General features: G+C 41.4%; 1 protein-coding gene across 1 annotated transcript in view; it reads right to left on the bottom strand.

The window, feature by feature from the left end:
- The window catches only part of sema4c (sema domain, immunoglobulin domain (Ig), transmembrane domain (TM) and short cytoplasmic domain, (semaphorin) 4C), a gene marked incomplete at its 5' end in the record, with an annotated part of 87599 nt that overhangs the window by 58405 nt on the left and 14890 nt on the right, over positions 1–14304 (bottom strand). The window contains 1 exon segment of the mRNA XM_014018644.1: positions 3951–4162. Within this exon segment, the coding sequence (XP_013874098.1) occupies positions 3951–4074 (124 nt within the window).

The following is a 14304-nucleotide window of genomic DNA, read 5'->3' as shown; positions in this document are numbered from 1 at the left end:
ACACACACACACACACACACGCACGCACGCACGCACGCACACGCACACACGCACACACACACACGCACGCACACATTAATATTATTGCTGAGCAGTGATGGCTCGGTGTAAAATGAAACACAAGGAGAACAGCCTCCAGTAAATGTGTGTTTTCCCTTCTTTCTGCGGTTCAGGTCAAGATACTTTTTGTCCTTTTAAGGCACGTCACTGYTACCTTCTCTTTTATAGTCGCTATCTTTCAGTCAGCCCTTACTTTTGTCCTTCTCTGTCTCTCTCTTCATTTAGCTCCTCTCCAATGGCCCGCCCGACCCTCCCTCTGCAGTTTTGTTACACTTGCATCGCCTTCTGAGCGCTGTAGCARGAGCACGTCCATATAAGCCAGTTAACGTAGAGTTCAGCCTACAAATCTCTTTTTGTAAGCAGTTGGAGAAGCTGTCAGCATGTAACGTAATCCTGCTTGTTTCCAACGTGAACCGGCGTGTGTTAGGAATCCTTCTGCGCTCAAGCACAACGTTCAAATCAAGGATGATGGAAGGATTATGGCGAGGTTTTTAGTTCTTCATGAAGAAAAGAAATGGATATCATTGGGCTGTGACTAGCTAGCAAACAAAATTTTATAAGGAAGTCTCTMTAATATCATGGAACAAGGTTTTCTTATGAGTTGCAGAGTCTCTTGTTGAGTGTTGAACATGGTCAAAAAATGCATGACAGCTTTTTTTTAAATAATCACAGGGTTATCACAATGAATCCTTCCTAATTTAGTTGTAGATCCACAACTCTACAGCTAGTTTGAGTTTCCTCTAGTTTTTCCTAAATCTACCTACCTGCCATTTAATTGTGTTTGTGTCTTATAGCAAACTAACTCATGAACATTGAACCAGGGTACAAAGAAGGTAAAGACTGAGTCACACTGCAAGATTTTAAAACAGTCGGCCGGATTGAGAGAGCCCACACGTGAGGATAAAAAAATCATGGATATATCACGTTTGGTCCTACAGTGTGTGGTGTACAGCCACACAGCAAGAGACAACACACCACACATGGAAAGATATTTCATTCATGAACATTCAGATRTCAGATATTAAATCACGTGAGACTTCCTGAAATCTCGCGAGAATTCAGATGTCCGAGGAAGAAACAATTTTGATTGTTTGTGGACTATTTTTACCAGAGAAAAAACAATTCCATAGGACTTTTAACATCCAGCAGACTTTATGGTGAGTCATGACAGTTTTTTGTCTTCTGTATTTTGGAATCCCCTCCCTGTTTACGTCACCTTGCTTTCTGAYTGGCTACACATCTCATTCAACAGGCTGTGAGCTCAGGTGAACACYWCACACACTGTGATATCGGGCCAAAAAAATCAAACATGTTGAATATCCCCAATTTTAGGTCGGAGTGGTCCCGATGTCCTTCCGAGCTGACTAGATCACTCTTAACTCTCCGCCCACATCAGGAATATCTGCTATGATTATCTTTAGAGCCATCATGATAATCTGGACTTCCTTAAGATTGTCGGAAGGGCAAAAATCATGTGACGCTGCCTTAAGATGAGGGCCAAGGACAACTAAATAATGTTCATGACCTAGAATTTGGCAAACCGTGCACAAGCAATAAGCCATGATATTCAAAACTTGACTGTGTTGAACGTTGTTGCAACGGATAATTTGTCTAATTTTCCACAACTCTTCAGCTGGTTTGAGTCGCCAACTAGTCTCCAACAGTTGCAGTCACCGTGAGATACTGCCTTACGTAAAACAAGTTATTTATAATTTGTTAATCAAATATTTTCAAAAAACTAAATATTTTCTCGCTGCATTTTTTTTTTCTGGAACAACACCTTCTTGGTGCACCCTTTCCACACTGTACCAACTCCAGCTGCTCTTTATTACTCTGGAGAGTTTCACCCACAAACTATCAACCCCACGTTGATTGTTTTCTCCTCATCATTCCTTTTTTCCCCCTTTTACTTCACATCCCACCATAACACTGTTAAAGACTGAACAACAGGAGTGATGGGATGAAGGTGCAGGGCAGTGAGATTGGAAAAAAAAGATCCCCAAAAACAAAAGGAGATCGGGAGTGGCTGATAACGGCACGAGAGAGGTTTTGAAATGTCCCCGCACACCTCCAACATGACCGCTGCCGCCGCTACTCGAGTACAGCTGAAATCGGAGCTCTTTGTGAAAATGTCACAAGAGCATTTCAGGTTCATTCGACGAGCCGCAGCATACAAAGCATGAGAGGGGWGGGGAGGGATAAACTGCATAAAGAAACAGCAGGATAAGCTGGGAAAGAAGGGATGGATATGGGATGAAAGGGTGGGGATAGGTGAAACAGAAAGGTGAGAAGTCCCCCCTTCTTTTTATACCTCCATAATCCCCAGGAGAATGAAGATGCCACTTCAGCATTGAGGGATTAAAAAAGACTTTTTTTTCTCAGCTTGCAACAATTGGCATTGTTCAGCAAAGAAAGCTGAATCTGGCTGCAGAGAAGAGGAGAGATAAAGACTGAAAGCAGTWGAGTGCCAGGATTAGACTGATGTATTGTCTTATTGAGGGTCGATGCAGAACCCCATCAAAGGGCTGAAACCATCCACCTCTGATTTAATGGAAAAATCCTTACTGATAGTTGCAATGGAATACATTTTTGTGATAATTGGTTTTACATCAGATGTCTGACCAGATACAGCAGATGTTCAAAACGACTGGGTCTCAAKAACAAGAAGAATTAATTCAGCAGTACTTTCTTCTGGAATTGTTGCTGCCAGTGGTAATGAGATCAGTAAATTCACAATTTTTTTCTCTCCCAACAAAATTCTGCTCTGGTGACTTTTGACTTAGAAACACTCAACAGTCACCATTAGCAGCCTGTCCTGACAGTAGTGACCTTTGRAGGAATATAACACTAAAGTCTGAARTAAAGAAACAGATGAGGGCTTTTTAGGAAGGAAAATAGTACCATGTAAAATCTTGAGCCAACTCATTTCAAATACCCAATTATTTTTTTGTAATTGTTTGAAGTAGTTTTGGGCAGTATTTTTTCAGATTTCTGAAAATCATTTCAAAGTTTAAATTTTTTAAAATAAAACATGAAAGGAAACCATCGGGTCTCTTAGGACACACTTTGTCCACTTCTGTCTATTTTATACCCACCTTGTCACAGATCTAGCCACTTTGTTATCTGCCGCAACGCTAACAATTTTATCTAATGAAATACACTTTTGAAATAAAGRTAAACAAAATTGATCCCGTTTATGGTTAGGCCTTGGTATTTGGCYTAACAATGAAGTCCCATAAGGTTGGTGCTTCTGTCCATTAAGTGCATGCAGGGTTAACACGATGAAGAAATATGTGCTAAGTATCTGAGTGCAAAATGGGAATTCTTTTAGTGGTAACAGAAACATTAAATGTTGGAAAGAAAGTGACAACTGCTTGGTTAGAATACCAATTGACCAGCATCCAACTCTGTCCCATGAATCATTCAGGCAGAAAAAGACACCCAACTCAGGAAATGAACTGCTGTTGTTTTCACATAAAACAATGTAGCAAAGGACCAAATTTTAAATCGTTACTAGCTGCCTGCAGCAAAGACGTGTTCCAGTTTTCTGATTGAAGCAATGAATTGTAACAATAAAAGGATAAGCATGGTGAAGTGAGTTTTTTCACCCACAAAGTGATTCCTTGGGAACTCTAGTGAAATGATTGACTAATCAGCTGAAGGGAAAGTGCATCTGATGTATTTAGCATTGTAACTCTTTATTTTGCCCTCTTCACTTGTTCAGATAAAAAAAAGTTAAGAATGCACTACTTGCCTAGTAGATGCAAAGTTTTGCTATAATGTCTCTTTRTGAATGACATTGTTGAAGCGTATAGTCTTTAAATTGTGTTACTTTTTAAYGTTTTTAGTAAACAAAAACATTGTACTGTAACCATAGACAGCTCACTCACCTTGGTATCTAACTGTCTTGCGTGGGACTGGGTTCCAGTTGAGGCCCATTGACTCTTCCCATCCAACCAATAACAATAGGAGCAGGATCTTCATCCCACCCATGGCTCCAAAGTCAGCTCCCATTTGTTGGAACTGATGTTGAGTGATGAAMCAATGGACCAATCAGTCAGTCAGAGAAACCTGGGAGAACAGCTCAGCTTCTGGTAGTCTGCTGATAGAGAGAGAGACAGAACAACAAATCAACCAGGAGATGCTTTTCACATCCTTTATTACGCAACTGTTTATCAGTTATCTTGTCGAAGCAGAATTTACAACATGCATGTTGTTCAAAAAGCCACACAAAATGGGTCAGACATTCAAGTTAGAAACAAAAAATATATATAGTTTTAAAAACACATCTAAAAAAAAACTCAACATGAATGTCAGGACCTGCAAAAAATTGCAAATCAGAAGTAACTGATGCAAATCGTTTAGGTCTCCAAGGACAGTTTTAATCAGTTTACGAGCCTCTTTGTGTGTGCACATCTGCCAACAMAAACAAACTAAACATTTTAATGACTTTTGGCCAGGGAGGTCATGCAGGAGAATATTCCCTTCCCCTCCCTCACTTTGAGCGATAATCCAGCTATCGTCACTCTAAACTCTCAGAAATRGCTTATCGCCACACTCTTGTCAAGCCAATTCAGCAGCAGTATATTAGGCTGGAGCTGAGTTATCAAAGTTAAATGGCAATGGCAACGCATCAAACGCCAGAGTGTTGGGAGAGGAATGTCGAGGCAAGGACAATCCAATAGTACGGTGCTCTAAATGAATTGGTTTATACCTAATGAACATGTCAAGCGTGCGGCTAAAATGCAGCATTACAATCTAATAACAGCGCGGGATAATAGACCTGTTACTGTGCAGTGGGAGAGAAAGCTGTGACGGGAAATAGAATAGATTTTAGCAGATACTTTACAAACTTTTTTAATGCATGTGCATTAGGACGCCAGCTCTGAGATCTTTACCCCAATGTTATTTTAAATTATCAATTAGGAATCACACATAACAGAGCATCGTCAAAGTCAAGATAGTTGTAAACYATTACCAGCAAAAGTCAAATTCACTAGTCTTTAATGTTCTGTTGTTCCTTTATTCTAAGTTATAAAGTTCAGAAGTTTAAATGACTTTGAATTAGAGCCAGTGACACATTTTAATTTGCAAACTAAAATTCATGACCTTTATAATCAAAAATACTAAAATAATCCATCTATCCATCCATCCATGCATCCATCCATCCATCCATCCATCCATCCATCCATCCATCCATCCATCCATCCATCCATCCATCCTCTTCCAATTAGCCGTATTCGAGTCATGGAAGCAGCAGATCCATGAGGGAAGCCAGAAATATTTTTTCTGAGCAACATTTTGCATTTTGATCCAGGTTGATCTCAGTCCAGAAAGGTAAAATCATATTTTTAGCAGGTTCTGCCCAGTGATCTTCTCCCAGTGCAATGTACTGTACCTGGCCGACCTCAACAGAAAAGCATTCAGGGAGCATCTTAAACAAGATGTTTTACCAAGTCCCTCCAGAACCCAAAGCGCTTTGCACTTACAGACATTCACCCATTCACACACTGATGATGACAAACTACATTGTAGTCACAGCTGCCCTGGGGCACACTGAGAGAAGTGAGGCTGCCATACACTGGAGCCACCGGACCCTCTGACCACCATCAGCAGGCAAGGCGGGTGAAGTATCTTGCCCAAGGACACAATGACTGAAACGGCTGGACGGGGGATCGAACTGGCAACCTTCCGGTTCCAGGACGACTCCCTTAACCACTCCACCACAGCCGATCTGAGTTACTGAACCATTCCAGCTGAATCCTTTCAAAGTKGAGGATGAGCAGCTCAAGTCTGAGCTCACCTCAGATGATGGAGCTTCTCACTCTTTCTCTAATGCTACGTTCACACTGAACACGTTTTGAGCGGCAGGAGCGGCCAATTCACATGCAAAGTCTATGGTGGAGGCACCTCTAGGGGTCGTGCGTCGCATCACGTACATTTTGGGCGGCGCGCAAGGAAGGCGGAAGGAGCGCAGAGCATTTTCCCTGCATGCAGTGCTGTGGAAGCCGCTGCCGCCCGAGCCGCCGCCCGAGCTGCCGCCCGAGCCGCCGCCAGAGTTCAAATATCTGAACTTTTCGCCGCTCGACGCGTCTCCCACTGAAAACCGAAACAGACGGACTGGAGATCTTTACCTGAAATCGACCGTGTGCAGTTGGATTTTCTTGCAGGATATATCAGCACCAATGTGGGTCAGATGGTCTGGATAAAGAAAAAAGTCAGTCAGCTAGCAGTTTCTGGAGTGACGAAACTAACCGAACAAATCACCTTCAAATTATCTGGTGAGGTAATTATCTGCTGTGCGCAACATTCACTTGATTTTTAGTAAATAAATCAAAGCCATTTTCTTTTATTTTATCTTTATTTCACCCGCCGTGTACACGCTCCTCCCACACCTCACTGCTGCTGCTTGTTCTAGTCTGAACACTAGTGTGTTCTTCGGTCTGAAAATAGTGTGTCCAACGAGAGACGTTTTGCGCTTTTTGGCCGCTCAAAACGCGTTCGGTGTGAACGTAGCATAACACTGAACCTGGCAACCCTACAGAAAAAGCTACTTCTAGCTACTTGTTTCCATTTATTATATGATCCATATCTTATGACCTAATGCCAAGTTTTGATTGAGTGTAGAGCAAACTCTATGAGTCTCCATACAACTGATACTTTGATATGGAAAGGATCATCACAGCAAGGCTGCTCAACACTTATCTGATGTAACGATGGAGGACAATGAGGTTACAAGTCTTACAAACGTCAAAGAAATGAACATGTTACAAAAACCTAAGAATAAAGTAAGTTAGTGTAGCTGTAGAAAACAACGGATGGAAATGACAATGTTGAAGCAGTTGCTGCCTAACTCATCCGGTGATATGCTTCCATACCCAATCAGAGACCTGCTGTATGCTGATTTTAAACCATTGCCTCTGCACAGCTCACCTGGAACCTAGGACAAGTAAGTCCAAAAACCAAGCTGTAAGCAATTAGGATTATTCAGAGGAAAGTTTCTGATTCCTTGACTGGAGATGGGCCAAGTCATGACCATGGGAAAGGGCTATAGATGGGTTGCTGGGGGAAAAAATGGATCAGTGAAATGCTGTCTCCCAGTTTGCAGAGAATCTTTGCATCAAAAGGAGGAGTTCAAAYATGGGATAGTGTTTCAGGAGCAATGACAACAAGGACTGAAAGACAAACAACGGACCATAGCCTCGCCTGCAATRGTTGAGGCATTGCTCCGGTTTGTGACTGTGAAGAAGGAGCTGAAACAAAAGTTGAAGCTCTTGATTTACTGCTCAATTTATGTAAATCTCACTAAAAATAGCATAGAAATTTAATTTGAACTGATTTATTGTTCAACTATTCCAAGTTTTAAAAACATAGTTTGCCCCTGATCACTCTCTATGGTATTTTACAATAGAAATGCCAATAAGAGCTCTCATCCAATTCTTTRAGAAAGTACACATGGAAAAGTAAACTTTCATTTTTCTCAAAAAACATTGAACCTACACAAAATTGCCTGTTTTGAAAGCTTCCAATAATCCTTTAAAGTCGTTTAAGCCAATTGCCCTATTTTGTTCAAAAGTGCACCAAGTTCTGCCAGAGAAGAAGATTTTGTCCATAGAAGCAATTCAGGGCGATTTCTCGAGTTTACAGTAAAAAATGCTTCATAGCAAAGCCTRTGTTTATCTGTCACACTCAGTTTTAAATGTCATTTTAAAGTGCCGCAGTGCCACATCCAAAAGACAGTTCACTTCCCCTCCATTTAAACGGAAGCAGTAATCTCAGGGACATTTCAAAACCTCAACACAGAAATACACTGCAAACAGTGCTGCATACATACTGTACTGTATCACAAGAACATTTTTGTTTTTCTGAACTGATCATGTAATTTTAATTTGAATATAATTCACATGATTCAAATTATGTCAACCAAGTGCAGAAACTAGTTATCTCTCTTAATGTTGGTGTTTTTAAAGATTCAACAGGTTCTCAGAAGAATTGAATTCCAGAAAATTTGTGTACAAACACACACACACACACACACACAGTTGTAAACTTCCTGCTCAGCTGCTACATATCGTTGAGTAAAATGGTGCCTTTCATGAAGCACGGTGATTGCAGAAAGAAACCCATTAGGTTCTGAGGAGCACAAAATGTCAAACCATAGCCCAACACAAAAATATGAAAGTACTTTAGAGTGTGAAGTGAACACACTAACCTTTTTACCTTCTCTCATCCCACATGTGAATCCTAAACTCCAAAGCTGGCAAACATTTCCTCTGTTTGGTGAGCTGGCTGGGGAGGTCATAGAGATCCTGAGGTGTGTTTGTGCATATTTGTGCGTCTTAGTCCAGCCAGTGAGACCATTATTGATTATATTTTTGAGCGGAAAATAGGAAAAGGCAGAAAGAGAACGTTACCCCCTCTGTGCTTCAGCTCYAGATCAGATCACAGCAATGCGCCGTTAAATGAGTGTGCTGGATTTCGGGTATGAGCTCCGCGAGTCTGGCAGTAAAGGCTAGCAGCTTTATTGGATCGATGTTGATGGCCTTGACGGGCCAACGCTTCAGTGAGCAGTGAAGGGACGAGGGAGCAAAAAAATTGTAAGTTTGAGCTGGTTTGAGAAACGAGGGCAAGAGAGAGAGAGAGAGTATGAGAGAGTTAAAGAGGAAAAAGTTTAAAAATATTCTACATCAACAGTTGCTCTCATCTTAAGCTTAAGCGTAAGGAAGTACTGTTGGCGTCTGGAAGGAGCAGATAAACACTAAAGGAGAGATGAAGAGGAAAAGATCTGAAAATAAAATAGAGATGAGGGATCAAGGTTTGTTTGTCTGCAAAAAACATCAAACATCTGTGCATATTTAATGTCTTCTATTACTTCTTTCACAGCGTCATAATAATGTTTATAAAGTTTGACATGGAAACAATCTGGTTGCAGCATTAGATTTGTTAATAATTCTTTAGAAAAAATGTGATTTGTTTACATCCAAACTCATTCCTTCATTTTCTGAACTAAAAATAAGGGACTAGAAAACAAAATGTTGCTGAGAGGCTGACATTTAAGCTTTCAAAGGACTCAAACCTAATTCTACAATAATTTAAATATAACATTTAGGTATGATCACAATTAAATTGAGACCTTTACAGACGTAGGGTTTTCCATTTATGAAATTATATCTAAAGAATTTTCCTCACAGTACTTCTGCAGCTTTAGAAAACATATGGCATCTCCGTAATTTGTGTCTTTGAAAAGTGTAAAAAAAGGAGTTTTGCTAATAGAAATCAAGAGCCCCCAAATCACCCAGCAAGTTACCCATAATGCACAATACTAAACAGCCTGCCCAGGACTAGAGTGACATTCAAAGCTTATCAATTAGTTGAGCCATGTCCTTGTTGTGCTGTGATGTAAGATAAACCCCATCCATTTATTACAACTGCATCTCCAACTCCATCCTACCATCACTTTTCAACAAGATTTTGAGATACCTGAACACCTCCATTTGAGGAGGTGGCACATGTCCRATCTGGAGGGAGCAACCCCTCACTTATGGTCATGGGGTATGGATCATGATGGAAAAAACATTATTCTAGATTTAAGCAGTTGAACAGAATTTTCTCCATAGGATGAATGGACTCAGATGTAGAGACAACATGAGGAGCTCCATCTGGGGGGCACTGGAGAGGACTCATTGGGCCTCATGCAAGAACCGTTCGTACGCACAGATTTGTTCTTAAGTTGTGCGTACGAGTGATTTAGGAGAATTTGTGACATTCACCAATGTTTTCGTATTCTAAGATTATTTTCAGATACGAACAAAATTYACGAGTGGTCCAGACCTGTCGTATATTTTACGAGCAGTCAGTCTGCTGTTATCCAGACGGGTTTTCTTCACTAATAACTTTATATTTCATTATTTAGAAAATATTTCAAGTTGAAAATAAATCACACTCCATAATTATGTTGACAGTAGGTTATTCTGTTTGAATTGGAATTAGATTTTAACGACATAAATTGATTAGATTAAGTTAAATTGTCTTTTAATGCTGTTGTATAACACTACAATATTAATATGAAGATCTCAAACTAAAAAACAACTTAAATTATGCATTAATTGAAGTTTGGAGACGTTTTAAAATGCGTCTTTTCAGAACCGCATCTGTCACTTGCAACCGCAGGGAGGGGGCAGACGGCAGTCGAGGTGGGTGTGTGTGTGTGTGTGTGTGTGTGTGCGCGACCCTTCTTCTGAATAAACACAGTAACACAGTTGTTTATACTTAAATTAAAAAAATATTTGACCAATGAAAAACCGGAGCTGGACTAGAGAGAGATGAATATGATTTATATTTTTATTTCTGTGACTGTAACGACCCACAGGAGACACGACATTAACAGAACATTTCATTCCTTTAAGCAGCTCCTTTAATTCCACGACGCTGCTAAAGAGAACAGATTTTCTTTTCTCGATCTCGGAGAGCAGGACTTCAATCTCCGAACTCGTAAAGTTCATCTTTTTTACTTTGCAATGTCATTTATGAATGGACACTTCCTGGTATGTGGGGCAGGAAACACAGCCTTATATGGTGTTTTTGGGGTGGTAATTATGCTAATCTCCTCTCGCGTGCACGAGCAGCTGGATAGAACAGGTGTAATTTACGCAGCTCATTTACACACTTTTCCTGAAGATAGAAGAGTTTGTTGAATCTGACGTGACATGTTCGTACGAACCCTTTGTACGAACAAAAGTAAGAGAAATTTAGGATAAGAATACGAACATGTTCTTGCATGAGGCCCAATGCTCCTTTGCATTGAAAGGAGTCAACAGGTGGTTGCCCACTACCAGTCAACAGGTGGTTGACTCCTTAGGTGGTTCTGCCATTTGATTGAGATGCCTCCTGCCTTTGGCCCATCCCATTGAGAAAAGACAACATGAGAGATCCAGAGAGTTGCTGCACAGACGGATGTCTGGGTTTTTCTCTTGGACCTGTTGCCTCCGTGACCCCGCCCACAAAAAGCATCAGAAAAATGGATGAATGGAAATTAGCTATGTCGTATTAATTTAGCAGCTCAAACAAAATACACCAGTTCTAAGAAAAACCAAATGAACTCTCGCTACCTGCAGTAACATTCTGGATTTCTGATAAATCAGATAAATCTCGTTTTTAACATCACTCTGCTGTTCTTTGAATCTTCAAGGCACATCTTCGGGGAACTTTATGGGCGACATGGGAGACAGCTGCAATCTGCCAACGATGATTTTTTCCCCCCTTTTTCTTTCCATCAAACCAACGCATAAAATCCCTTGCTGTGTCACAAGAAGATAAATTAAGTCCCGCTTTCCCCTGAAGGCCAAATTAAGTCAGTTGCTCCGTCTGTCACCAAAGCCTCTTTAAGGTCCTGTGGTGTCACATAACTCTGCAGGCAGTATCAAATCATCTTTGAGCTGCTGGTATTGTTGGTGAGCCTGGCTTAGCTAATGAGCTGGGACACAACAGCCTAATAATTTCAATCACCACTCTACAATGGAGAGCTCATTAAAACATCCAGAGAAATAGGCCACATGTTCTGATTAGGTCGCCGAGCTCCTGCGCATCTGTCAATTTGTATCATTGTGTGGGTTCTTGGTGTGCGGGGTGTTCGGTGTGTGTTTTATGTCAGGGTGTATTTGGAGATCAGATGAAGCCCGTGTAGGGAGAAGCAACGCTCAATTGTTTCTAAGTGAGTTGATGTCAGAGAGGAAGAAAGGTGGAAGAGAAGAACATTTTCAACCCCAATCTGTCTGGTTTCTTATCGTCGCCTCCGTATCCTGCTGGTTTCTGTTGTTCCCTTCCCTTCCTGTCTTTCATTTCCCCCCACACCTTGCCTTTCCTAGAAGCCAAACCCACAGAAACATACAGAAAAGTTTCCCTGTAGTAGTCTTGACTGATTGTTAGTCCTTACAGGCATTGTTTGACTTTCAACCTTAACCCCTGACCTTTTGGAGAGTTACAGAAAGCCCAGGCACATCGAACACCATCTTCCTTCTGACCATCACACAAGGACAGACTTAATGTCCATTAACCTAAAACACACACACACGCACGCACGCACGCATGCACGCACGCACACACACACACACACACACACACACACGAACAGGATGGACTTGAACTGCCCCCGCCCTCCATCTCCCCTGCATTTAAAACAATCACAGAAGCAACCATCAGCTCCCTTCCTTCCTTCCTTCCTTCCTTCCTTCCTGCAACCCTGTATCCTCTCGTTTCCCTGCACCTTTTATTGCTCCGGCAGCATTTCAAAACACACACAAACAAAAACTCTTCCACACACATACACAACGGCTGTTTCAGATGAATGAAACAAGCGGGATCAAACGATTTCACACCTCATGGACTAAAGGGGTTGAGAGCAGCTCAAGGACTTTTATGGTGCGTTCTTCTCACTTTGAAATCATTGCAGTGGAAAGCTGGAGCAGCACTGGTGCATTAATGGTTAGGCATGTGTTGGTTTTTGAAACTGCAAAGGTCGATTGTCAATATTCAAGTGAGTGGGGGGGGGGGGTGACTCAGAAAAACACTCTGCAAATACAAAGTCATTGAAACAGGAGAGCATCCTGAAACTAARGTCCTGTTTACGTGTGGAAGATCTCTGGAAATGTTTTTTTCTGATGTTGATAGGGCAAAAGTCACATAACAGATACACTGTCCTTTTTCAATCCACTAAAGTTTCCATACCAGGTCACTAGCTAGAACTGTGATTTTTGGCTTTCATCTAAATGTGCTAGAGTGCAGATATATTTCAGTCTTGAACTTGAAAAATTTACATTCAATAGGAATAAATAAATCCTTGTTTGGCTCAAGGATTCGGTTGATTTGCTCCTACTTGCTGAAAAAAGTTGAGTGGTAAAAACAGTAATTTTCTATCTGTCATTGTTAATGTTCTTCATCTAAATGTGCATTCAAATCATTTGTGAATGTAAAATTTATGACTTAATGCAACAAAATAAACAAACTTAAAAGGTAAAAGAATATAGCACCTAGCATTTTTGGGCAATGTCCCCTATCCCCCACAACAACCCCTGAGCTGTTTGGCTAACCTCTGGAGCAATTTAGTTGAATAGCTCTGATTTATAATATATTAATTATAATACTAATAATAATTTTAAACAGCTGATCTCTGTGGTGCGATAAACATTTCCTGAAAGTTCTGTGCGGTTTTAGTTTGCTTTGTTTGACAGCGGGATACAGGAATAAATTTAATCCAACATGTCTGAGGAGACAACTCTGCTGTCTGTCTGTTAGCAACTGTTAGCAATGTYTGGGGCGACCACCAGCTACAGCCTGGATCTCCATGCTGCAGATTGAGTGCTTTCCCTGGTCAAAAGACAGGGAGCCGGGCTGGTCGCTAGAAGTCGGTGTCCCAGGGGAGGAGCCAAACCCACTGCGCCTGAATGCATATTATCGGGCATACAAATGATTGATAAGTGCCTTCCAACCTACTCGGAGGTAGAGGAGGGACAGTCGGCAAACAGTATGGGACTGATAACCTCTAATTACGGCCATTTAATGTATTGACAACATTCGAAGCAGGTGCACCAGAAAATCACTTTAGTCCACACTGAAGCCTGAAACATACTCGCTSMGAMGCCGACGGGTCRACGCGCGGYCACGTGGTTGTTCGGCAGTCGTTTTCTCATAGACCTTTCATAGTCCCCTGAGACACCCCACGCTGAGCTTGGGAAACCCCCTCTCACTGAAACATAACGTCACTGCATGGAATTTCCCCCCGCAACAGCCGACAATGCAGAAAAAAAAGACTCGTCACTCACCCGACGTATTTATCCACATCTGTCCCGATTAAAGCTCCACGGTTTTTATCAGTCAGATTCCTCCGTGCACGTTTGTTTAATCTCCATTCATGATTTTTTCATGGTTTGACTATCTTTATAAAACTCTACTTCCCGGTGTCGGCTCTAAGGAAGAGAGAGGTTTTTTTCCCCTCTTTTGTTTTTTTTTTTACCGAGGGCAGCAGCACAAACAAACGAGCCATAAGGTTTTTCACAGTTTGACTATCTTATAAAACTCTGCTTTCTAGTCTGGGAGCGAGTCGTTCTTTTTTCTTTTTTTTCCCCCGAGCGCAGCACAAAGACGCCCACGAATTTCAGACCAAGCACACATTACTGTCGACACAGGAGGGGGGTCAAAAAGTTCTGCCGGTGGGTTGTGCCAAAAGAGGCTGTCGACACAACGCTGCGA

The sequence above is a fragment of the Austrofundulus limnaeus genome, unplaced genomic scaffold, assembly GCF_001266775.1.
Source record: "Austrofundulus limnaeus strain Quisiro unplaced genomic scaffold, Austrofundulus_limnaeus-1.0 Scaffold198, whole genome shotgun sequence".
Lineage (NCBI taxonomy): Eukaryota > Metazoa > Chordata > Actinopteri > Cyprinodontiformes > Rivulidae > Austrofundulus > Austrofundulus limnaeus.
Note: the sequence above shows the minus strand (reverse complement) of the source record. Positions and strands in the feature narration are given on the sequence as shown.